This window comes from Melozone crissalis, unplaced genomic scaffold, assembly GCF_028551555.1.
Source record: "Melozone crissalis strain CALT ecotype California unplaced genomic scaffold, PUWL_Pcris_2 ptg000013l_1, whole genome shotgun sequence".
Lineage (NCBI taxonomy): Eukaryota > Metazoa > Chordata > Aves > Passeriformes > Passerellidae > Melozone > Melozone crissalis.
In genome coordinates this window covers 62,376,828-62,402,629 of record NW_026535791.1, presented here as the reverse complement: position 1 = coordinate 62,402,629, position 25,802 = coordinate 62,376,828, and the positions used below count along the sequence as shown (strand labels likewise).

Sequence of the window (25,802 nt, the reverse complement as noted above, 5' to 3'; positions counted from 1 at the left end):
CTACAAGTTACTACTAAAATTAAGGTTGACCCATTGACTTTTTTAGTATCTACAGCTTGGTACATCTGACTCCTTAATCAAATTAAGGAAGGCAGACAAACATGAGATTGAAGTGACCTTGGAGATAACTGACTCCAGGTCATTTTACCAGAACAGCTACTCCACCTAACCTCTCCCATAAATTAAGCAAACAAGGGATTTCACAGCAGGGACCTCCTTACTAGGCAAAGACAAGAGATGGTCACTCAGACAGAAAAGGCAAATAGCCTTATAGAAAAGTTATCTTGCAAAGGCACCTTTCTTTCTTACCACTCTCATCCTAAACCAGGGAGGGGAGAAAAACTATGACTGCAGACTAGAGCTCTGTGTGTGCATGTTCAGGAAAAACAGGCAAGTTTCTTTTACCCTTCCCCACAAAATACCCACCTTTTCCATAGTCTGATTGCCTTGAGAGGAAAAGGTGAGGTTTATCTACACACAGGCTATGCTTTATCCATACACAAAAGTTTCACGTGGCACTGATATATTGTCCTTATTTAGTACCAAGTATCTCTTACCTCTCTTCTAAGGGAACAGAAGTGCAACAGCTCAAAACAGCATGAACCTTCCACAACAAACTTTGGTTCCAGTACACATTCACCCACCTACTGGCTAGGCTGAAAGTTTCCCACTTGCCTTTTTCCTTTTTCTTTCTTCATGGTTTTAGTTTATGTTCTTCAACAGAGTATCTGCATATGCCAGGTGTCCTGTTCTGTCTTCATGTTCTGCTCTTTACTTTCTTTCCTTTACAATTTAACTTTCCCTGTTGATTTTCAGTATCCATTTTCACTCACACTTTTACCACCAGCTATCAACTATCCTCTTCTCATGTCTCACTGAAGTTGGATATGCATTTAAGTTCTTTTGCCATCTAGATACTCTCACCAAGAACAGGACCTTCAGCATAAAATCTCACTGGTTTCCTATCTAGCTTTGAACTCAGATTACCATTTTAACCAAAACCTTCCTTAAAAACTTTTCATTTCTGTGTATACATATATGTGTGTACTTAGTTTTTCTCTCTGAGACCTCTGTACCCCCTATTGCAGGAATTACCATTACTTTGATGTCCCCTGTATATTTCTAAGTTTTGAAGGACATCATGAGGCAAAAGCCATTTTGCTACAAGGTTGACATTTTCCTTCTTAAAATAGTCAAACAATTCCTCTGAACATTTTTCTGCAATTCCAATTTTCAATTTTTCTTTTTTACAGCATCAAGTGCTCCAAATCCAGTAACAGTTCAGTACTGAATGTACTGGTAAATCTGATGCATAAGGACACACAGAAAATGAGAAAAAACTTCTGCAAAGTAATGACTGAAAAGGGCATGGATGTAAATACTGGAGGGTTAAGGGTGGGAGAGAAGACACAGATTAAATGGGGAAATTCAGAAGGCACATAAGAGAATTTTCTCCAATAAAAAAAAACAGAATTAATTTATTGGAGGAATGCTTCACTGCTGAAGACAATTCACAAATTCACACTTTACATCAGAACAGGGGTACACTCACTAACTGCTCTCACTGTAATTGTTTGCACTAAACCTCTGTGCCTTCCACACAGTCTACATTAAATCAAAACTACAGTGAAAGCAATGTTAATATTCCTCACCTCCGAACACAAAACTTTGAGAAAGAAATTATTATGCAGTGGAGCAGAGACATTTCTTGAGAGTGTTCCTCATCAAAACAGACAATTCTTTATCCTGATTTTTTTAATAGGAATTACTCAAAACAAGGAAAATGCAAATGATCAAAGTGTTAGCAAAAAGAACAACTGCCACTTTCTTGAGGAATAAACAAACAAACAAGAAACATGAAATGAGACAGATATGAATCACTTTTTTCTGCCACAGAAAGAATATTGAAAGCCAAAACATCTGCAATTTTGATGCAAGGTTTGATTGTGCTGGTTTACAGAGATAAGTTTACTCACTTTTTATATGTTGTACATGATTTTAATCAAAACATATCTTTCTGTCCTTTTTTTTATGTTCAATTAAAAAAACCTGATACACAATACAGAAGTACAATGGATTAAAAAAGCTTAAGATTTTACTCTCATTAAGCAGCTGACAAGTTCAAACACATACCTATTCTCTCAGAAAACCTGACTCTAATTCAGATGTACTTAACCTATCATGCTTATCCTGTCAGATTTCATAAAAGTTATTGTTATTTAACTATCCTCTGTAATGTTTAGCCATCAAATGGGAGCACAGGGTCAAAAAATAAACCAGAATGAAACGACACAAACACAACTGGAGTAAGATTAAACTTTCTTATAGACTACTGTATATACACTAGAAATTATATATAATCTTGCATGTGGCAAACAAAAAAGAAAGACTGCTTTCTACCATGTCAACAGCCCTCCTGCTACTCAGTTATGATATCAAGTTATTATCCCATTTTCTGCTCCTGAATGCATCTACTTCTAAATGTTCCCACTGGCATGAAGGCAGAAGTATTCTAAAAAACCCTGGAATCACTCTCTGCCTTAAAATTAAATTACTTCTGTTTAATACTGTACTGAATACATCTTTGCTTTCTTTGGGTTTTTTTAGAGTTTCCATAGGTCTCATTTTCATCACAATTTCTTCCATCTTTCAAAAACAGCTTCTCTTACATCTTTTCTTTAGAAAGTTCTGAAATATTTCTCACTTTTCTTCCACAATTTCAGAGAGCCACAAAACTTCCACATCGTCGATTGCCAGCTCCTAATCAATCAGATCTCTTCTGTATCTGGTACACCATGAAAATTAATATTTGAACTTACCACTGAAAATCTGATAACATATTGAGTGTCATACAAATTACCTAACTATATAAAACTAAACTGGGAAATGTCCCCTGTGAAAAAAAAAATCAGAACTGTTCGTGTTGTAATTGAAATTAACTTGGAGGAGAAATTGTACCTCACACTTTGGTTCACCAAATATTGAGATAGTCTCCTGCTACCTTAGGATTAGTAAATAAAGCTTGTTATGCAATGAAATGGTTCATTTAATCACTTTTAAAAATGCACAGAATAGCTACACCTGAAAAAGAGCAGGTATAGCTGAGTTTTTACTACTTCATAGGTTCCACACATTGTGAAGTTCTTTCTTATGGTATATTGTCTGCTTGTGCCACAGAACCCTCTCTTAATACCATCTGCTCCACTCAGAGTAACAACAAAGACCTATGCAGGAAATCTTCAAAAAGAAAAAGTTCCTTACCTTATTCCCCAGCTTGAAGACCTCATCCAAACTGGTGCTATTAGTGTTTATCATAATGGAATCTGTGTCTCCATAAATCACTTCAAGGTTCATCTAAACAAAAAAAAAAAAATTGCTTTGAAAAACAAAAAAGAGCCACTCCATCATCTACAAGTCTCACATAACTTTAAGGGTTCAAAAATTACGCTTTAAACACTAACAAGTATACTAGCAAGAAAATGTAAACTTTTACTCATAGGTCTGTACATTTCATTAAAACCTATTTGAATTTAAAGAGAATAAAGAAACTTCAGTCACTGACATGTTAAAAGACCACTGTCCAGTTGTGTACATAATATAAATAGGTAACATTTTACTAAATGAATACTAGAAAAAAAAGTTAGTGAACAAGTCTGATCTTGAGAAACAGCAAGAATTCTGATCAGAAATAACTTTGGACTGCTAAGACACAAGAAAATCACTTCCACAAGACTACTGGGCAAATTTAGACAAGGCAGTCAGCCAAAGTGCTTGAAAGGTATGATCACAGCCAGGTATCCCATCTCATCTGCAGCCATCACAATACCACAGGGGAAAAAAAAAAAAAAAAAACGGGAGAGAGAAAAAATACTTAGATTCTCCATTTCAAATAAATCTGTGGATGACAGCGCCTGAGAATACCACAGCACTGCCCAGATTAGGCTGCTCTTCTTCATTTTTTCAGATTATGCAGATGGCTTCATATCTCCATCTTCCCTCTCCCATCTTTTAACTGCTGCTATTCCAACCACCTGTGTTTGTCCTCCCATGGGCAGCAGATCTTTCAGGGAATGCTCCTTTTGCAGAAGGATCTAGCTACTATGGCCCACAAGTTTTCTCTTTCCAGGCTGAACTATTGAACAATTACACCCAGAGATAGACACAAACATTTACTGAACCCCTTCTCTTTGACTGACACTCTGCCCCTCACATCACTTCTGATTCTTGTAACAATTTAAATGCCCTGCTTGGAGAAGACTGTATTCAAACACCAGCCATACTTGTGTAATACTCTGGATAATGGAGCAAACTCTAGACAAACTGAAGAACATAAAAAAGCCTGAGGTGCATATGAAAGGCATAGCAAGAAAAAAGGTAAAAAGAGAAACTGCCAACACCAGTAAATGTCACATCAACAACAAAAAAATGGCAGATGCATATAATTGCAAAATATTAATTTGAAAAAAAATGAAGACCTGACATTTTCAGTGGTGGGAAATCAATGCAGCTGTAAAAACTGCAACATGGCTATGTCCATGTTAAACTCCACAGAGTCAAAAAAACACCCTGTGACAGAGTTTAAAGGATGCCAAAAAATAAACCATAATAAACCACTAGAACACATGGTGTAACAGGTTTATGAGTAAACTCTAATTAGCACTGTTGCTAATTTGCTTGAAACAGTCCCTCTTAGGCTTCAAGCAGGGTCCAGATCATATCTGTGGTAGGAAAAGAAAAAAGCTATAATCCATCAGGAAGGATTACATTTGTAAACCAGGCATCCTAAGAAGTGATTTCAGGTCTGTTTGGGTTACAGTTCTCCTGGAACAAAAAAAATTTCACCAGGTGTGCTCTTTAAGTGTTGTTGTTTAATGAAAATGCTCAGCATTACCTTCTGCACCATCTCCTTGGTATGCATCAAAATCTGAAATAAAAAAAAAAAATCAAAGATTAGCGTATGATATAATTACAGGCTAACACAGGCAAACATATCCATTAGGTTGCTAACTCCAAATGCTCTCACCTTTCAAAACAAAGCAAACCACCTCTCTCCTGGCAACACACAGTCACCTCAATACTCCTATTACATGAGTAAATTCTCGTTTGACCTTGTAGTAATGCTATTATTAACTCCCCTAAAACAAGATTAAAACAAATCTCAAAATTGCATGTGCATGCACACATTCTACCTTAGGAAAAAAGAACACTAAATCAAATGGTTTAAATACAACCTAATCAGCAAGTGCCAGAATTAAGTATCTTTCAGTAGTTTAGGTCAGTTGTTGCCTTCATATCCATCATCTTATTTCCTAGTGTCATTGAATTTTTTCCCAAAAACATCCTGTCTGATTCAGTCCAGCCTCGATGGTGCTCACTTTAGAAGACTTAGTCAAAGGTTGATTACCCTTGTAATGATCTCAAAATGGGTCATTAAAAAGCAAACTCCTTATGGAAACCAGAACTGGGACAAGGAGCTGGGATCCAGACAGGACACAGGTCTTGAGTCAAGGGGTGTAACCAGGCTTGTTCCTCACCCAAGAATGCATCCAAGCTCCCCAAATGCTCTGAACAGCACGTCTCTGAACCTGAGAAATACCTAAAGAGACCTCATGTGAGTAGGCTGCTGCTTCCACCTCTAATTATGCTCAGCACAGTGGAGGGTGGGGAGAGCACCTCATTGGAAGTCACAGTTACAGCTGGAGCACAGAAAAGGGACAGTCAAATGAGATTAATGAAAAAAAAAAAAAAGTGTAGTTGGAGCAGCCGGAAGAGCTTGGTGAATTCTGCACAGCTGCATGAGAACCAACATCTGGTCCATTCCTTCAGTCATTTGGCCACAGTTCCTCTGTACCCCCCATGTCCTTCTTATCAACATCCTGGTGCCCTGGCACACAGCTCCAGATTCCACTTCCTTGGTTTCAGTCCTTTCCATTGCCACCCAGCAGAAACCTCAGTTTTTCTTCAGCCAATCCTGCTAGTCATAAATATTTTAAATTTTCTTGAGGATTAATCTGAACAACATGTTACAGCAATGATAGATCAGAGTCTCTTAGGTGAAGCCAAACAATCTGGAACTCAAAATATAGTCAGGCAACACACTATGAACAGCTTACATCAAATTTATAAACCAAGTCTCACCTTCACTATTTTTCACATATTAAATTGCAATACTCCTTGGCCATATTTGCCAAAAGGCAGAATTAAGACTTGTAGTCAAGAAGCCTATGGCAGGGAGCTGAGCAGTACAGATCAGCAGGGATGAGGAAAAAAAGGGACAAACAGGCAAGAGCTGTCCATGCTCAGTGGGAATAAGATCATGTTCAGGGAAATCTCATTACTTTCATAAGGCCAAGGAGTCCAAAGTGAAGCCAAGAGTCTTGACTATTGTGATGCTGCCTATGCCGTCACAGCAAGGAATTCTGAAACAGGTGAAATCTCCCCCTCTACACAACAGCACACAAACAGGATGGCAACACTGTCATTCCTTTAACACCAATGGCAAGTTTCTTCAGTATTTCATAGCCTTTACATAACCACAGTGCAAGAATGATTTTTGTCTGCAATTATGCACTGAAAGCTATATTCCCCTCAAGGCACTTGAAGGCAGGTTCAGTTCCAAACTGTGATGTAACTTTGACACAGCTGAACTCACAACACATGTCCTTATCAGGGTTATTCCCCAAGCACATATGGATATCTATGGATTTACAGTCTCTGGGTCAAGTTCAAAACATCCAGTTGATTTAAAGACCATCCACTGGTGCTGCAAACCAGGCACTCAAACAATGTGATGCCTGAACTCTGCTGAAGTCCAAAGGTGCAGAAACCTCAGCTGTCCTCACTCCTCTTTATAGAACAGGAAAATGGTGAGCCCTAACTGCAGATTCCTGCTAGGCTGTACCTGTCACTGGAATCAGACACACACAATTCCATCTTAATTAGAAGCTCAAAGAGGGTATTCCACTCCTATTCATCTCCTAGTGAGTGATTCAGACATTCGACCCCACCACTTTTCTATGGAGTTTTGAAATAATTCTAAAGATATATCACTGGTACATGATATTAAATTTCATATAAAGTAGTCAAAATTCCAACATATTCACCACCCCACAACCCTTTCTCTTATGTATTAGCTAACTCCTACAGAGAAAGGTTCTACCTCTCCCTTAGTACTCCAAAAGCAAACAAGAGTCCCCGAAACAAAATTGAAAAATTACACCAAAATGAAGAGTTTATACTGAAAAGAAAGGAAGGCCTATCAATTTTCCCTTGATAATCTCTGGCATTTTCTACTTCACACACTGAAACAATTCCATTAATAATGGGAAAGATAACTTTTTTTTTCTTTTTTATTAAGGAATATCCCCTACTAAAAAAATTGTCTGGCTGTGCAAAAACCATTTCTCAGTTGTCCCTGAGGACAGCAGTGGGTGTAGGTAATCACAGCAAGAGGGTCACAGACAAGTTGGCTTCATCAAGTGACTGGCATATGCTAGTGCCACCCGTTCTGACAGGAGATCACTTGCAAGTGCCAACAGCTACAAAACAGAAGGTTATAAAGTATTGCTAAATTCATTAATAAGGCAGTCAGTAGTTATCTGATTTCACAGCAACACCTGCATATTTATCCTCTCATTACCAACTGGATGATGGAATTTTTTCAAGCACGTTTCAAAAATCTGCCAATTTCAAGTGTAGAAAAAAATAAACTTTGTAGTTAATTTTTCCCTTAACAAAGTACAGCTGTTGAGAATAATTGTTCAAGATCTTACCCTGTAATGTCAACTGCAGCAGAACAAAGAGTATTTAATTAGCAAATCTATCCAGTAATTCAACACCTATTATATAAAATGCCTTCGTGATTTTATTCAGGATAATTTGCTAAGAGGGTTATTACTGACATTCAGATGAAATTTAAAATTCCTACGCAAGTCGAGTCATAATAGCAGTAATGATCCCCCCAATCAGGAGATACTGTGTCACACAAGGTTCTTTAGCAATGCAGCAGCCCATTTCCTGACTTCTTAATTCCTGGGCTCAGCTCAGTGAGAGCCCTTCATGCCAATATTTCAGTCAGCAATACATCCTTAATGGGACTCTATTAAAATACCTAGAATAAAAGTCACTTTTTTTTTTTTTGTTCAAGAGAATGACAGCTCTGCTATCATATCAATCCTGAGCAGTTTCACAGAAATGCACAGCAGAGGAAGGGAGGTGGGAAGACAGAAGAAAGAAGGAAGAGAATAGGAAAAATGGTATTGGGTAGTTTCCTTTTGCAAATAATACTGCACTGCTTATGAGAGCTGGATTGTCTCCTGCTCCAAGTAGGAAGAATTAATTGCCTGGCAACCCATCTGTACAGCCATGCCCCCTCCCCCCAGCAAACATATACTTCTAAAAACCTGTGAACTGCTCAGAACAGTGAACATCTGTGAAACTCTTTCAACTTTTTTTCTTGTAAAAGCAAGACTAGCAACACACATTCTCTCACCCATGAACTGCAAGTCAATATAAACTTAAAGATCATAATTGCAGACAAGTCCTCATCAAACTGCAAAATTCCCTGTTCTAATCCTACCCCAACTCATTAATTACTTAATTAAATGAGGTTGTGATTTAAGATAGGGAATGGTTAAAAAATATAAATATACAAAGAACAGCTTTCAGCTTTACTATTATTTATTACATCAAGTATTTTTGAAAATCCCTTATTTAAAAACCTCTGAAGAGTACCTTCTGCTAAAAGGATGTTTCTGTGGAAGCAAAACTAAGCTAAAAGATTTAAAAACCAATGAAAGCATACAAAACTAATATGCTGATGCAAAGATTTCTCCTGTGAACACACATTTTCTGCAGAATCCTGGGGTCATAGACATGAAGGAACAGAAGGGAAAATTTAAGAGTTGACTGAAAAGAATGAGCACAGTCATTATAAAAACATTGTACCAGAGAAGCATACACCAAAAAAACCCCAAATAAACAAACAAACAAACAAACCCTACCCTCACCTCTCCTTGTGCATTCACTCTGCATGAGGAGAAAAACAAGCAAACTTAAGGCCCTGTAAAAAACTGCATTTTTGAAAACGATCTGCACTTATCTAGAGTAGACCTGATATATTTTTCCATATCATTTAATTACTTCTGCAATTATGTAGTAAGAAAATAATTCTGTCACCTGCTTTACTAATTCTTATTAGCTATTCCTTCCCATGGGACAGAGGAATAAATGAGATAGAAAAACTGTGTTCCAGTAACACCACTCACTACTCTAAATACTTCTGAACCTCTGTATTTTTGTAGCCTATTCATTAACTTTGTTAGAATTTTGTCTTAAGTAGACCAGCACTTATAAACCACTGTCACAGGATGCTGTAAAAAGATTTTATAAAGGAGGATTTTCAGAAAAGGTTCCTATTGCTGGACAAAAAGACACATATGCCCCAAGCATAAGTGAAAGAAAGGTGGAGGCCTTATTTGCCACAGAGAATGAAGAACAGCAATTCAGTCTTTTTATCAGACAATGGACTTGATTTAGAAAAGTTTGAGTGATCAGATTCAAGTGGTTAATAAGTTTGTTTCAAAGAGCTTTTACTGAGTATTTGCTGTACTTAGACAATACATCCAGAGTTACATTTCTCCAAAATGTGCACTCCTGTGAAAAATTAACAGCATGAGAAATACTCCTAAACTGCCAACGTTTTCCCTTCTGTGTTGTTTTGGTTTTGTTTTTCCTCAGAAATGCTGAAATTAACTGTTCATACTCCACCCAGCAAAGCTGACAGACAGTAACGCAACTTTCACAGCTCCTGGATATAACAGCAGTACTGGATGGAGCACCCAAACCTCAGGGAGAATGGTTCCAAGGGCTGAAGCAGTGTACACAAAGATCCAGTGACACATGTTTGCATGCCAAGAAAAGGTTCTTTTGCTTCACAAACAACAGAAGACACAAAAAAGGCAACAACAGAAATGTGCTGAGTACAGAAAAAAATTATGTGTATATTTGTCACATTTTGACAAGAAATGCAAAGATTACAGTAAAACACAAATGATGATAAGAATCAAATTAGAATTTGAAGACAAAGTTCCCTTGGTGCCAGAAACAATTATATCCTTAAAATTCTACAGTACTTCAAGTACTTGTGGTGAGCTTCGCTGAAGAGAATGGGAGAACCAGAATTGTTTTCTTATTAAATTGTGAAACTACTGATTTTTTTATACAGTATGTTACAAACCATGCTATACTAAAACAAGTTTTGCCTATTTTTGAAAGTGTTATTTTGGTATTAGGATGAAAGAAAGAACAATGAAATATAGTCTTAAAAGCGTTGAACAAAATGAAAAAAAAACCACAAACAAAAACAAATAAAAAAAACAAGCAACAAAAAAAAAACCCACAACAACAAAAAAGAAACCAAATACACACAAAAACTTCCATGTTGGAAATTATTTTACAATCTCAGAACTGAGAAATGGTGTGCTCAACAATAAAGCTGAACACTTGAGTGCATAGAAGGTAACTGACCTGACTCTGACCCACTTCCCAGAAGTGTTCTGTGTTCCCAGAAGCAGCAGGAATACAATGTCCATGTGATAACTAGCTGTGAAAAGTGTTGGTACAGCCCGGGCATCTCCTAACCCTCCAGAGAAACCAAACACAGGGACAGTTCCTAGAGAAGCACCAGGGCTCAGCCCACCCATGCTGTTATTTTCTTTCTAACTCATTCAAAAACAGAACACCTAAAACGAAGGAGCAAAAATCCCTGTTTCACTCAATGAAGAAACAAGATCAACAGCATCTAAAATCCCTTGAAGAATGTGGTACAAATCTTGCCTCATTAACTTTTATGATTCTCTTTTTATTCCAAAGCATTAAACAAATTTGTGCTTGACATGTAAGATGCAAAGGTAGCTTTGCTGAGTAAGCTGACTGCAACTGTATCAAAGGTAACTGCATCACAAACCACAAGTAAAACCCCTCCTAATTAAGAAAGACTATGACAAGCATCATTTACTATTTCCTAATAATACCAAAACATATATCAAGTTATTCAATATTTAAATGCTTATGCATTCTCCTTAGAGAAAACAACAGCATTTGTTTCAGTGGTATGAACAAACATTTAGACAGGAAAGCTTTACATCGTTTTGTTCCCCAAACTGAACAGGTTTAACACATTCAGCAAAATTTAATCAGTCTTTCACCAGAAAAAATAAAATAACAAGAACAATAAATAATGAAATTGATTACTAATAAACAAAAGTTTCCTTTTTAGTCAGACAAGTTAAAATCCAGTCAAGGTTTAAAATCAGAGCACAGAAATTTTCATCTGAATAACAGCAAAATCTATTCCAGAGCAGGGAATAATAACCATACCATCCTCCACATGAGGTTTAAAACTACAGAGTTAGAAGTTATCTTTCAAATACATAGACATGTCTCTCAATCTCAAAGTGACAGAAATGGAAGTACTGTCCCATGTCCAAGAGAAGTTACTCTCACAGACAAATAACTGGGAGCCCTGGAGAAATCAGGGAGTATGTCTCAGAATCAGTAGAGATGTTTTTTCAAAAACATCAAGTATGCCTATAAAGCTGAAAAAGAAATAAAACTCCAAAGATTAAACATTTTTAAGCAGTAGATAAACTCAGTGCACTACCTGAGATGACAACAAACTCCCTGAGAATTAAAAATCTTCCTCCCCTTTGTTTCTGGGGTGTTTTTTTTAATAAAAAGCAAAAAACTAGAATTAAAACTTTTCTAAGGTTCTCCTGGTCAGCATCTTTTAATTAATATCCACAACTTGTGTGCTTGGAGAAAAAGGAAGGCCTGGGAGAAGACAAGCAAGTGCTAAAGAGCAAAACAGATACAGGACACATTTGCACTACCTGATGAGTATTCTTAAAAGAAAAAGTCCTTCTACTGAACAATATAGCCTTCTTCTTCAAGAACCAAGGGCATTTTGCAATAGCTACACTAAACAGAACAAGGCAATCTCTGACTAGATACAGATAATATCCACTGAAAATTATCCTGACATTTTATAGGAGATAAGAGGACATGGTAGCTCTGGTAATGAATAGACTGTTTGTGGATGTTGTGTCCATCAAAAAATCTTTATAAGTGGCTTGAACTGCTTTAAAACTGTTCTTTCATTTTGACTAAGTGATTGTCTATCAAAGCAACATTTATGCAAATTCAGAAAAGTATTTTAGCCTCTAATTAGCCTCCAAAGAAAGTTCTCTTACCTAATTTCTTAAATGTCATGCAGGATTTTCATAAAGCATATAATTTTGTTTCATTAAATTAGATATATTTAGACAACACGACAGGTGTTTTTATAAAGTTAAACAATACTTATTCATCCTCCTTGGCTGCAGCTGGTGTCAGCACCAAGAATTCCTTGGGCAAAAAAGGATCCATTTGCCTAAATGGGGCAAAATGATCTGTGCCAACAGGCTTCCCAGGCTGGCAGGAGAGCCTGGAGCCAGCACTGGGCAGGAGTGCATGTCCATGCTGGCAAGCACAGGGTGGGATATGTGGGCAGGAAGGACCATGTAACCAACAGCAAGGAGACCTCTCCAAGCACATCCATGTGAATAAGGGAGTGCCTCCAGCACAGCGTTACAGACAAAGCTCTGGCATTTTCTAGGTCATCTCTCTGCTCTGAAAGAAAGGAACATTCTGAAAGACTTCACAATAATCTGCTTCAGATCTGACAGATTATGAGTCTCAATGACTAAGCAAGAAGTTCCTGTACGTTTACCTTCACAACTTTACTGGGATGTTTAAGGTTCCACCAAGGCTACTCAAATGCAAAAGATGAGAGATCAAGTGTCTATGAATGCCTAGAGGGTTCACAACTGTACTTAAAAAAACCCAGCTCCAGTTTAATTTTTCACTTACCCTCAGAGTAATAATAAAAATTATTGTTTCCACATTATATGTGGAATAATGTACATTACTTATACAGACTATTTTACAAATGCTTATGGACTTTCCTCCTCCCTGCTATCAGCCTGGAGCACCACTCCCTGCCACTCTGTCTTACATCACATCTGTATCTTCAATCCCATAAACCCATGCCTTGTGGGGATATTTCCTCCAAGCCTTCAGACACAGCTCTGTGTGCAGATTTCTCATCTCTTTTAGCAGTATAGTAAAAGCCTTTTTAGGTGGTGCCAGGGACAAGAAACCTTATGAGGAGCCACTGAGGTCACTTGTTCAGCCTGGAGGAGACAGAGGGGAGACCTCACTGCAGTGACAGCTTCCTTGTCAGGGGAAGAGGAGGGCAGGCACTGATGTCTTCACTCTGTGACCAGCGAAGGGAATGGCCTGAAGCTGAGCCAGGGAGGTTTAGGCTGGATATCAGGAAAATGTTTTTCACCCAGAAGGTGGTTGGGCTGCTCAGGGAAGTGATCAGAGCACCAGACTGACAGAGCTGCAGAAGTGTCTGGGCAATGCTCTCAGGCACATGGTGTGACTCCTGGGGTGTCCTGCACAGGGCCAGGACTCAATGATCCCAATGGGTCCCTTCCAACTCAGCATATTTTGTGATTCTGTGAAACAGTTTCAGCTCTACATGGCATGCTTAACATTTTCTGTTTAAGGCAGGACCTAGAGATTGCTCCAAAGATTTGAAAATACCATGAGGAACACACATGGTTAACAATATGAAGTCTCAGCTCTGATTTGTTCTGTGCAACTTCTTTACAGCACTTGATGAAGCTGGATTGGATACAGATGGAAAGAGCTCCTGACAGTCTGTCAGAGTCAGACACAGTCATTTTAGATTATCTCTTAAAAAAGAGCTTCCCAAATTCCCTAGATATGTCTGACAAGGAAACCAACAACTAGCCAAAGCCCAAGACAGAGCTCCTCAGGATATGAAAGACTCTCCTAGAAAATAGTAAGCATTTACTAACCAACCAAACAATTGTAAGATGTATAATGTAGAAATACCATTTTTTAAAAAGGCTTATTTAAGCTTTTTAACTGTTTTTAACCTAACTACAAAAGAAAATTACTAGTTAACAATCCTAAATTGCTTGTTAAATAGAGCTTGCAACTCTAAGTCAGGAATAGGAACTACAGGGTAAGTTCACCTTCCAGATTTTTCCTGTAAGGATGCAGAGGAATAAAAGGGTCCATGTAATTGGAAGCTATTGCCTATCCACATACATTCACCACACCACATAAATCATAATCACCTAAGAGCTAAGGATGGAACCACATTTGATGTCAAAGAGCTCCTGCAGAAACAGAAATATGTTCCATGACCATTTTGGGAGTACTCCAATTGAGAAAAGATGAGCTTCATGCAAACTCCTGAAAGGGACCACCTTATTATCAGCCTTTAGGGTTTCAGCAGCCAGGGATCATTTGGTCAATTACCTGTAACTGTGCTATAGGACACTTTTAATGCCTTTTCTAGTCTGTCTCATAGCCCAGGACATTTGTTATTTTCAAAAACAGAAGGAGGTTAGTGGCTTATCAATGCATACAGTTACATTTTTCAGGACTATAAACTTGTGCAAAGAAATTATAATTTCAGAAGTTTCTTTTCTGCATTAGTCTGTTGTTAAGCACTCCACGTACAGCCCACCCATTTCAGTATTTAGAGGTTTGAAATGAACAGCAGTGTGGCTTCATTACTAATGAAGCCAAGTTGCTAAGCTGTCATTGTACAATCCCACAGGACATGGATTTGTTTGTTACTTGCAAAGAATATGGAAATTTGAAGACTAAGAAAACAGACAAATGTATTTAACCTTTCAGCATGACCCTCTAGGAATCCAATCCAAATACTGACTTTTAGCCACATAACAGATTAAAGTAGTGGAGTTTTGCCACTCATTCAATCCATATAAATCACATAAAAAGATACTGCTCAACAGGAATACATTTCTATTCTAATGATGGAAAAACCTTAATTACAAATGCAAGTTAAGCATGCTACCTCCATAAATCCATTACTACAAGAGAGGCATGCTGATTATTTTTTAAATCTTTAATTTGTCATTTAGACCTACTGTTATCTCATTTATAACGAATTCAAAATACATTTGCGCAAAACTAGATTTCTAAAACATTAACAATGTTTATAAATGTCTCACTTATTTCCCTACAATTTGACAGGATTGATTTCGTGCTACATACTTCAACTCAATCAATCTTCAACTTTAGAAATTTTCATTTAAATTCGTCATCCCACAAATTCTGTTAAAAGAAAGAACATCACAACCTAAAGGTTTTGTTTAATCTAAAAACATGGCTAATAAGCTTTCCTACTACTTATTACAGGAGTTTGAATTGTTAATAAAAAACTCAGCTTTCACTCATATGCCAAGGAAACCTTCTTTCAAAGCTCTCTCTTGCTCTCACTTTTCAGTTAAAGTAGAAGGCACCAGCACTGATTAACATTATTGTCACACCAGTCATTCAATATCCTCATTAGAATTAGATCTGAAATGAGACCTGCAGGGCCCTGAGTTTTAGTGCCAACATAATAATCCAACCACAAGCACTGGTGGACAGTGGCTTGATTTCATCCCCTGCTATTACAGATACAAATGTTGCTAAGCTCCCTTTTAATGCCCATGGATAACTACAGGTGCCTAAAATAACAAACAAACAAACAAAACAATCCCCAAAACAGAAGCACATATAGGGATATGCTGTAGGAATAAAAATCCCTGTAAGAATTTGCTGGGATTTTAAGGTCTGGTTTGAATAAGGAAAAAAAAAATTAATCACAAAACCACAGGCTGGCTGAGGTTGGAAGGGACCCCTAGAGTTTATGTGGTCCAGCTCCCCAGCTCGGGCAGGGCCACCTAGAGCTGGATTGTCCAGGGCCATGTCCAGACACCTTTGAGTATCTCCAGTGATGGAACTCCACACGTTCCCTGGGCGAGCTGTGACAGGTCTCAGCCACCCTCACCATAAAAAATTATTTCCTGATGTTCAGATGGATCTTCCTGTGTGCCTCAGTCAACAAAGGAAACCAAACCAACCAAACACACACACATACAAAGAATCTATCATTAAAATGACATAAATGCCATGAAAAAAGCCCACAGATATTCCCTTGAGAGGGCTGAAAAATATCGAGTGCCTATTAAAAAAAGAGAAAAAAAATCAGGAATATTGAACTTTTTACATATTAAAAAAGACATTAACTCTGTTGGATACAAACAAAAACAAAACAAAAAAAAAATCACACCAATAAAATACACCTGCCCACCAACCTCCAAGACACTGTAGAGATATTGCTGCTTTCTGAAATAGGTCACGCTAATTTTGGTAAATCTTGATAAGCTGTGAAACAAGAGACTTTAAAGCATTTTCCCAGGAAATACAAATGAAACATGGCTGATAAGAGATGCCTGTTCTCTTCTGCAGGTCATGTTCATTTCTGAGACACAGTACCCCAGAGGTACCTTATGTTTATGAACCTGCACAGTTATTTTGACCACATGTATGTATACAACTATAGGAAGATATTTAATATACAAAGTCAAGAACCAATCATAATTTGACCGAGATTAATGGAAATCTTACCCTAAAATGTGATTAGAATGGACTTCACTGCATCCTTCTCAGGCTTATAACCTCATGATATTGGCATCTACCATCTTAAAAGGCTGATGTGAACCTTGACAGCTCTCTTCCTGGCCACCACTGTGTAGCTGTTCAGACTAATTCCATTTAACTATGATATATCAACTGCCCCATTCACCTGAACTGCTATGGCTTTTTTTCTATTTAAGTTCTGCCTTTTCATGAGCACTTGCTCTCCTACAATCCATCACATAAGAAACTGTCAAAAAGCTGAAATATGGCAAATTCAAAGTATTTGAATATTTATTTGATTAAAGTATAGAAGATTATCCTTATTTGGTTAAAGTACAGAAGATTATCCAGTAGAAGAGAAAGGTAATTAACATCTAATTTCAAAGCTTTTCAAAAGAGCCTCATCCCAACCACAGTCAGAGATCTACACTAAAGAAGTTTGTCATTTTCATTCAAAAAGGCACACCTGGCAGACCAACAGTAACCGTAGGAAAGAGAAAGCAGAAGACAAAGAGGCATTCAGATCAAGCAGAAAACACGTTCCCCACTTTCTTCCACATGCGCTTGCAGTCCTATCATCAACTAAGTAACATCTGACTAAATGAGGTATGCTCACCCTAACAGAGAGAGGTAATTTAACAGGTTAGATAGAGGAGAAAAGATATTTAAATTGCCTGGAAGCTGAGAAATAAAAACAACTTACAAAGTCTGCATCGCACAGATTTTACAGTGATTCAGAAAACAGTTTGCCAACACTGCTGGTGGCTGAATTTTCAAGCCTTAAGACAAAATCATTGTCCAGGCAATTTTTCAACAATGGCAAAGCAAAACCTCCAGGCTAAGCTGGTGATTTACAGTGGACATGTCTTTCACCAGGTTAGAAAATTCTCAGCAATGACACAACACCATGTGCAGCTGGGACTTCTGCAAAAGATGTTGCCTACTTTGGGAGAAATCAGCTGTCTCTGGTACTAAACATTTTAATTTCCATATACTTCAAGCACCTTTTTCTCCCTAGGCTTTCCACCGTGCTGCAGAAGACAATAAGCAAAAGAGGAGGGCAGGGGGGGAAAAAGATCAAAGACTTCTACAGGATCCTTCAAGGACATGACAAGTTTTTCAAGTATCTTGGTAATAAAAGAAAATGGTCCATATATTAGAAAAAAATGCCAAAAAAGTTGTTACCAATACAGCAATTCTACATTATTAGAAGAGAAAAAATATTGGCTAGTAATGAGTCTTCAAAAACTGGGTCAACTAACATGACTGAAAATCAGTTTGAAGCTCATGTCAGCCTAGTGAAAAAGCAATGATCCAGGAAAAACAGCAAAGTCTTTACCTGTCATATCAAAGGATGACATTTTACAAAAACCACCTCTGAGCTCAAGAGTGACCAATATTTGAGGGGCTTATGAGGCAGATCTTCCATACTAATGCTTCCCTATAGGGAAAACAGGGCCAGCTAATTCCAAGAAACACACATGTCCCATGAATCCAAGTCACTAGTCCCCAGTGAACACCTGGATGGAGGAGGTTACATTTTAAGATAAGCTGTCCTTCACCCCACCCCCCACCAAAATAACAGATGTATCTTGGTGCAGAAGCAGCTTCAGAAAAATGCTCCAATTGCTGCTCCTGCTGCGGGGACAGGAATTTATGATGGGCTGCGGGAAGCACCCCACTGGCCTCAACTCTGAAACACCAATGAGGGCTGCACTGCAAAGGACCTGCACACTGTGAGGGCCTGCCAAGCATACCATAAAGCAAGAACACCAAATTACAATCTTAATCTTGCTTCCAAGCCCTGTATTTTCAGCCCTCAGCAAAGATGGTTTTTCCCCCCACAGAAAGCATTAGGTGTCAAAAAGGTTCATAGACTTGGCTCACTGATTGATTCCTAGTCTGATTTGTAAGGCTAATTAAGACATGGCCAAACTGTGTCCATATCTTACTTAACGTTGGTGTTCAAGCAAGTATCACACAATCTGATTAAAATTGACTAAAATGTCTTACTTCAGTAATCACTTAGACAGAATGAATTTTACATTAGCAGGATCAAGCACACGTCAGGCCTCAGTGGAAATGAAAAGGGCTTATAGTAATAGGATTTATAAATCCACCACATTAGGTTAATGGCTAAATGATTTACATGTAACTTTTCCCCCTCCTCCTCACCCTTCAACTCACACACAAAAAAAATTCCTATATTTGGCACTTTCAACGACAAGTGTCAAGGCAAAAACAGACGTTCTTTTTAATTAGCTGAAAATTAAAAGCCACAAGTGATCCTTCATTAACTCTTTCACTGCAGAAATAATGAATTAGATTTTTATAAAGCCAGAATTCTTGAAGACCCTAATGAACCTTTTCAAACAACCACAACGAGTTATCTACATGCGCATAATGAGCCTCAAATGGTTTGAGCCAATAAATATGCAACTGATAGAGTGAGATCCTTATTCCTTATAAAATTGTCAGTAATGGGAGTTTTTCATGTGACTATTTTCAATTGCAGAGAAGACTCTAAAAGCCCTTGCTCTTTCTCAGCCAGTAATTCAATCCAACAGTTAGCAGCAGTCACTAATGACACTGGAATATAGATGGCTTAAAGCCAACCCTCCCTCTTCACAAGTGCTGGAATGTCCTACGCCATGTGGTAAACCAGGTGCTTTGTTTTGGTCTTTTGGCAGCTGAAGCTTTCATTTTCTGGAAATTTGAAAACAAAGTCATTCAGCTGAGCCCCTACAGCAGCAGTCACTTGCATCTGCTTCATGAACAGGATACAAGCACAGAGTAAGTTCATCTGCAAGTCCTACCTGTCCCCTGCCTCTCTCCAAAGCTAATACTAGGTCAGGTGGGAAGAGTGAAAGTTCAAGTTAAATGCATACTACCCTTTTTCTCAGCAAAATTAATTAAAAAATTTCAGTCAACAAGGTCAACATTTCTCAGTGATACAGTGCTTTGCATTTTCAGGTCACTGTACGGACATTAATAAATGAATCCAATACCAGGATTAGGGTCAACTGCCAAGACCATATGTTTTGACATAATTTATCAAGCATCTACCTATTGTCACCAAGCACAGTTACATTATCATCATCTCACTTTCCTTACATGGCATTTGGAGGACTGACAGCCAGTGGAGCAGCACCCCTCCTCTCCTTTATAGCCCAGGTTAGGAACACAGTGTTCCCTCCACATTCAGGGTACCAAAAAGCCTGGGTTTATGGATGTCAGTCTGCTTCTCTTGGGAAATTACTGCAAGTTGGTTTTGTTCCAAACAAGGACTGCATTAGATGAAAGCACTTCACAAGGAAGCTGCCTGTTTTGCAGCCCTGGCCTGGTGGCACGACAATAGCAGCAGCAGAGCCTGTCCCTGGTCCTCTCCTCTCCCTTGGCCATCAGGGTATCAGGTTCACATTCTTTCCCCACAAACACTTGTCCTGTGTCACACAAAAGAGTGACCAACAAACCTGATACAGGGCTGTTAATTTCAGACAGCAAGGCACCACACAATGACCTTTAGAAGAACGATATTAACAGGTGGCTGGTGTCTAATACAAATAATTATATTACACTTTAGCAGCATGGACCAAAGTGGAAACACATTGTCTTGTCATCAGCAATTGAATAAGCCAAAGTAATGTTACCAGAATACCCTTTTAACACTCCCCTTAACCTCCCCAGCTACAGAGAACACCTCCTGTGGCAGAGCATGGTCAATGAGATCCCAGCTATGTCACTAAGTATTTCATACAAAAATTTCTCCAGGGTGTCTGACATTTCCCTCCCTAAGCAAAACAGGAACCTCCCTGCCAGCCTCTGGATAATCACACAAGTAAATTCAAGCACTGCTTATGAATTTACTTTGTCTTTCCTCTTGGAAGCATTCCACTAGAAACACATCCCTCCTTCAATTAAAAAGAAGCGGATGAAAGAAGCTCAGCAAAGTCTTTCAAAACCCGTAAGAGAAACCAGTACAAGTGATCAAATTAATTGCCCCTGCTCCCTAATTAGTTTTCCAACATCAATCATCTCAAGTTAGCAACAGTTTTCACCAACCTTTAACCCCAAGACCAGTCACTGCTTTGACAGGATGGGCAGCTGTGGCAAACAGCCGCAACATTTTGGGGCAGACGGCGATTTCTGACCACATCTACAGCCAGGCTGCACCTTGCAGGGGGCACAGGGAGCCCTGAGCACGACCCCCTGGCCCTGGCAGGGCTTGCAGAGCCCAGCACATGCCACTGGCAGCCCCGGCTGCAGCGGGGCCAAGCACCAGATCAGTTTCTGTCAGCTGCGACATGGCCGACACTTAAGCTGCCCAAAGGCTTCTCATTCTTCATTTCAGAAAGGGGAGAGCAGGTTCAAGGACACTCCAGCCTGTCTGGAGTAGAGCAAGGAGAAAGCCAGGAAATCACACCTCCAAAACAACAGGCCAAGTGGTAACAGACAGCTCAAACGTCTACACACGGATGGATGGTGAAAGTACTTGGGGATGTCAGAAAAAACTGCCCACAGAGAAATACACTGAAGGAAGACACTACTTATTCTTCCATGTAATGGTGCAAGTCACCTCAGCTCCTGCAGCGGCAAACCACAACAGTGTATGCATTGGAGAGCTGCCAGCCAACTGCTCAGGCGGGCTGGAAGTGCAGTGCAGGAAAGAATAAATGGAGCACTGGCACAGAACATGCCAACCACTACACATGGCCAGAGTGTCCTGACAGACCCAGAACAACATCCCTCCCTTTTCTCCCTCCAGGGAAAAGCAGGTGCTTGCTCCCCCCACAGAAATAGGCCCTTCCATTTGGTCTAGCCAGAACACAAGCCAGAGTCTGGGCAGAAAATCCCATTTTTATACTCTGAGAAGACAGTCTGGAACAGTCAGGTGGATGCTGCTGGCTGGCACCTGCACCATCCTGGTGTTCAGCAGCAGCCTGTTCTCCCCCCCTCCTGCATCCCCTCCTCACCTACCCCAAACACCTCACTACAGTCAAACAGATGGGAGAGCTGACTTTTATTCAACAGCTTTGGTAACATAACTGCAGGCTCCCACCTTTATCTATAACCAACATGGCTATAATTCAATCCAATATAATTCAACTTGGAAAGCCTTAGAAATGACAGCAGCGGTTATGGCAAATTTGGAAAATGACAAGAAACATAAAATGTGGATGCTTTGGCAGTGGAAACACTTTGGAGAGGAGAGGAGGGAAGAAGAGAAAGGGAGACATTAAAAAACAGAATTTACAAGGAAGGCAAGTCAGCAAGAGGCAAAATCCAGTTGTACAATGCACCTCCAATGTTTTTATACAGGTAAAAGCATGTAAGCCCTGCTCCAAAGTTCTTTCCTCCACCAAAAAAATTCCTACCCTAAAGAGTCATAGAATGGCTTGGGTTGGAAGGGATCTTCAAGATCATTTATCATCCAACCCCAAGTGTCATACAGCATCCAGAATCCCATATACTACAGGGGCATGACTAAATTACCCTATAACAATGTGCTTATACATACGAGTCAATGCACCTCTTCAAGAGTTACTTCTTGGTATGTTAAGGTAAAAGAAAAGCAGGGAAGAGGAAAGAGGAAAACAAATATAATTAGAACTACTTCTTTTCTAAATATTAACTGTGTGACACTTAGGGTAAGAAGGCCCTTTGTTTGTTTTTTTTTTGAGCTGTGGCCAGGCACTCAGGCCTGGTATAATCCATCCACTCTTAGATTCTAACTACCTGGGACTTTCTTATGGGCTCAGGCACTGGGATAAACAATGCTTTGTTGCACATCAGGAAATATCTGACCACCAACTATATCCATAGTAGCTGCATTAGTGTAACACAGTCTTCAGTCATGGCACAGCACTGAGCCACCAGGGTTACAAGGGTCCCCTTCTTCACAAGGGCACATCTGCTATCTAAAAAAACTTGGACCACTCCAATAGCAAAAGCCCTCAAGTCTCCAATGTACACTTCAAAAATGTTCCCCAGCTAGTACCAGAAAGTTCATCTAAACAGGCTGGAGTCCAACCTCCCTTCTGGTCCCAGCCTCTTCCCAGCCTCCTATTTCACTCAAGAGCCTTAAAACCTGGCAACTTGCAGTAAGCATTAAAATACTAAAAGCTGCAGGAATTACTCATTTGAAGATACTTCTGGTTCACTACATCAGGAATTTTTCTGTTTAAAATTTTTATTTCATCCCATAAAAATTCATGGTACAAGGTACTATCCAGAAACCAGAAAACATAAAAGCACACAAAATTTATTAGCATATTGAGAGGTGAATTATAGAACAGGTAATTCCATCCCTCCTAAGCACAAGTATGATCTGAGGAAAGAGACAAACTGATGATCAGTCATAACAATAAAATAAAACAGTAAACACTTCAAGATTGAGCTAAGACAAGGGAAACATCACTTTTTCCTTGCAAATGCTTTACACAGATGTACACTACAGCAAAGCAAACTCAAGGTATGAGATCTTGCACACATGGGTAGCAACTACCTGAAATCTTTCATAAACATTCAGTACATAAGCAAAGAAACCCCCCTGCATTAAATAAGGAAAATAATAAAAAGATCCAAATTAATTAGGGAATACTAATTTTTAAGTACAAATATTTTTATGCTATCCCAAATGAGTAATACACAGTTCCTCTCTTGCCAACCACACATGACTTGTTATAACTGCAGAGAGTTGCCTTTATGAAAGGCATCCATTTCATCAAAATTTTATCCAAAACATGTCACATAAATTGCAATATTTCAGGGTGGCAGAAGACTGCAGTGATTCCTTACTGGCCTTCCTCAATCACACATGGGCCATAAAATTTAACTAGAGTCTACTTCAAGCTTGTAACTTCAGGTTGAGTGACAGCATAATTTTTAGAAGCAAAGCATGGGACCTTGATTTAACACAAATTATGGGAAATCCACCACCATCTCCATGCAACTCCATCATGAAGCTAAGAAGAACTGAAACATGGCTCATTTATGCTGCCAACTCTGAATCTACACCAACAAAGACAAGAAACTGATTATACAAGAGAATTTGTACCACAGTGAGGAGGAAAGAGAATGAAGAGATGCATTATATTTCCAAAATGACTCACACACGTTTGGGACATCAGACATGCACAACATTTTGGTTCTTGGTTCCTGTGACTAGCAATGGTCTCTGTCACAGCAGGAAGCCCAAAAACACAACTGCTTCAAGACTTTATGGAGCAAAACTGAAGCAGCCTGTAGACTGCTGTATGGCAGAATGATCTACTAAGAAATCCAGTCCAGGCCCCTAAAACATACATCATATAATCCTACTCATAAGGATGGATACCTTGCTATCTTTTAAGTAAGGTGAATTTGGGTTATCTTGGTTTTTGGTTTGTTTTTATTCAACTTCACTGGCCACGACAGACAATTTGAGATAGGTACTTGTTCCTCATTGAGCCTCATTTCAGGGCACTTCTCACTACTGCCTTAAAATAATCCAAGCTTCAAAGCAAACTCCTGGGGAAAAATGTATTTTGTTGGCTCAGAGCAATAATGTCACGATGGCTGCTCGGTTATTCCCTTGAGGTAGACAGACTAAGTAGGAGGCTTTATCATCATTATTCAAGCAGATTCAGGGTTATTAGACACATGACACCAACAGTTTTAGTAGATTCAAACACAGAAACTTGGTTTCAAGGCTAAAATATCAAAATGAATCCACACCTGAGGAGCCCTCTACATTATCAAATAGGCACACTTAAGAGATACCTTTAAAATCATCACATCTACAGTGCAATGATTTAACAAAGTATTCTTTTTTTTCTTCCTTACAGAAAAAAGTGAAACAAACAAAACAGCCACTTAGGTTTCTCTGCATCTTCACAGGTTGCACATAAATGGAGCAGCAGTGCCCTGTACTTCCACAGTTGCAACCCCTTGCCTGAGGAGTTATAATTTTATGAAAGTCACAAGGATTGTTTTTTATGCACTCTTTGTCTTTTTTATTCTGGGGATCTACAACCTCCTGAAAGAGATAATTAGATGTCATAATTGTAAATACTAAAGAATAGAACAGTAACAACAACAAAAAAATACTAAAAAGTAGGTTTAACACCTTAGCTTAAAATACCCAAAATGAATTCCTATCTCCAGGACTATTCCTACAAAGTTGATCCTATGTGCATCAGTGTTTAAAGTCATTGCAATATCTCCACATATTCAAGATTCTGACTCATAAACTGATACTGCTCAAAGAGGGCAAAATCACTGCAGCTACAAAGAATCATCCACGATAAAATTCCACAGATATTTCCAGCAGCCTACCATTCAAAGTAATTATCCACCTTTATCACTTGAAACACCTTTCATCTTTAAAATTCACACAAGGCATGTCCATTCACAAATATGCTCCTGCAAAACTTCTCAATCTCTAAGTAAATAAGTGACAGAGAAAATTAGGGAGATGTAGTGGTTTCCCTTTTTTATTTCTGGAAACAGCAGTTTCCTGGGATGGATTAAATACCTGACCTGCTGTGTGCAGTTGCTGAAAGATGGCCCTAAATAAAGATTTACATGCTGGCTATAAAGAGAGGCTTAGAATAGTATCAGAACTCAGACTGAGATACTTAAAATCTGAAGATTCAATGAACCTTCTCCTGAAGGCATTTTTGAGAGTAACCAACAAGAGATGCACATTTGCACTGCTCAGTCACACTATTCCACAGTTTCACCATTGTAATTTTTCCTTTTTCCACTCAGGAAAGTCGTGTGCATTTGTAATTAATTTCTAATATGAACTCTACTATTTTAAATTTGTGCACAGGAATTAAATAGTTATTAATTAATACTGTGTTATACTTACTAGGTAATATTAATCCACTCAATTTATTATTTCTTCTATGAGATGCTTGTAGGCTGATATAAGCCATATTATACTACACCAGTGGCACACAGTGCATTAACAACTTAGAAGTGAAATTCCTATGGGGTCTAGAAATTCCCATTACTTTAAATTTTCCATTTGAACAAAAACACAACCTGTGTTCAAAAGAAGAGAAGTTTAATCAATGTGTATGCTACGTATTCAGTCTATTCTAGGAAAATGAGAGATGACCTTCACTCCAGTAGCAACTGGCTTACACTGTCCAGCTATGCATACAAAGGCATTCTGTGTTTGCTTTGATGGCCTGCACATGCCAGGGGTTGATGTCATTGATAGACTGACATTGCTGTGT

The 25,802-nt window shown here is 38.7% G+C and overlaps 1 protein-coding gene across 1 annotated transcript in view; it reads right to left on the bottom strand.

Annotated features, from left to right (window-relative positions):
- Window positions 1–25,802, bottom strand: part of POLA1 (DNA polymerase alpha 1, catalytic subunit) — a 187,236-nt gene that overhangs the window by 116,767 nt on the left and 44,667 nt on the right. The window contains 2 exon segments of the mRNA XM_054271899.1: window positions 3,262–3,354; window positions 4,892–4,924. Coding sequence (XP_054127874.1) covers window positions 3,262–3,354; window positions 4,892–4,924 — 126 coding nt within the window.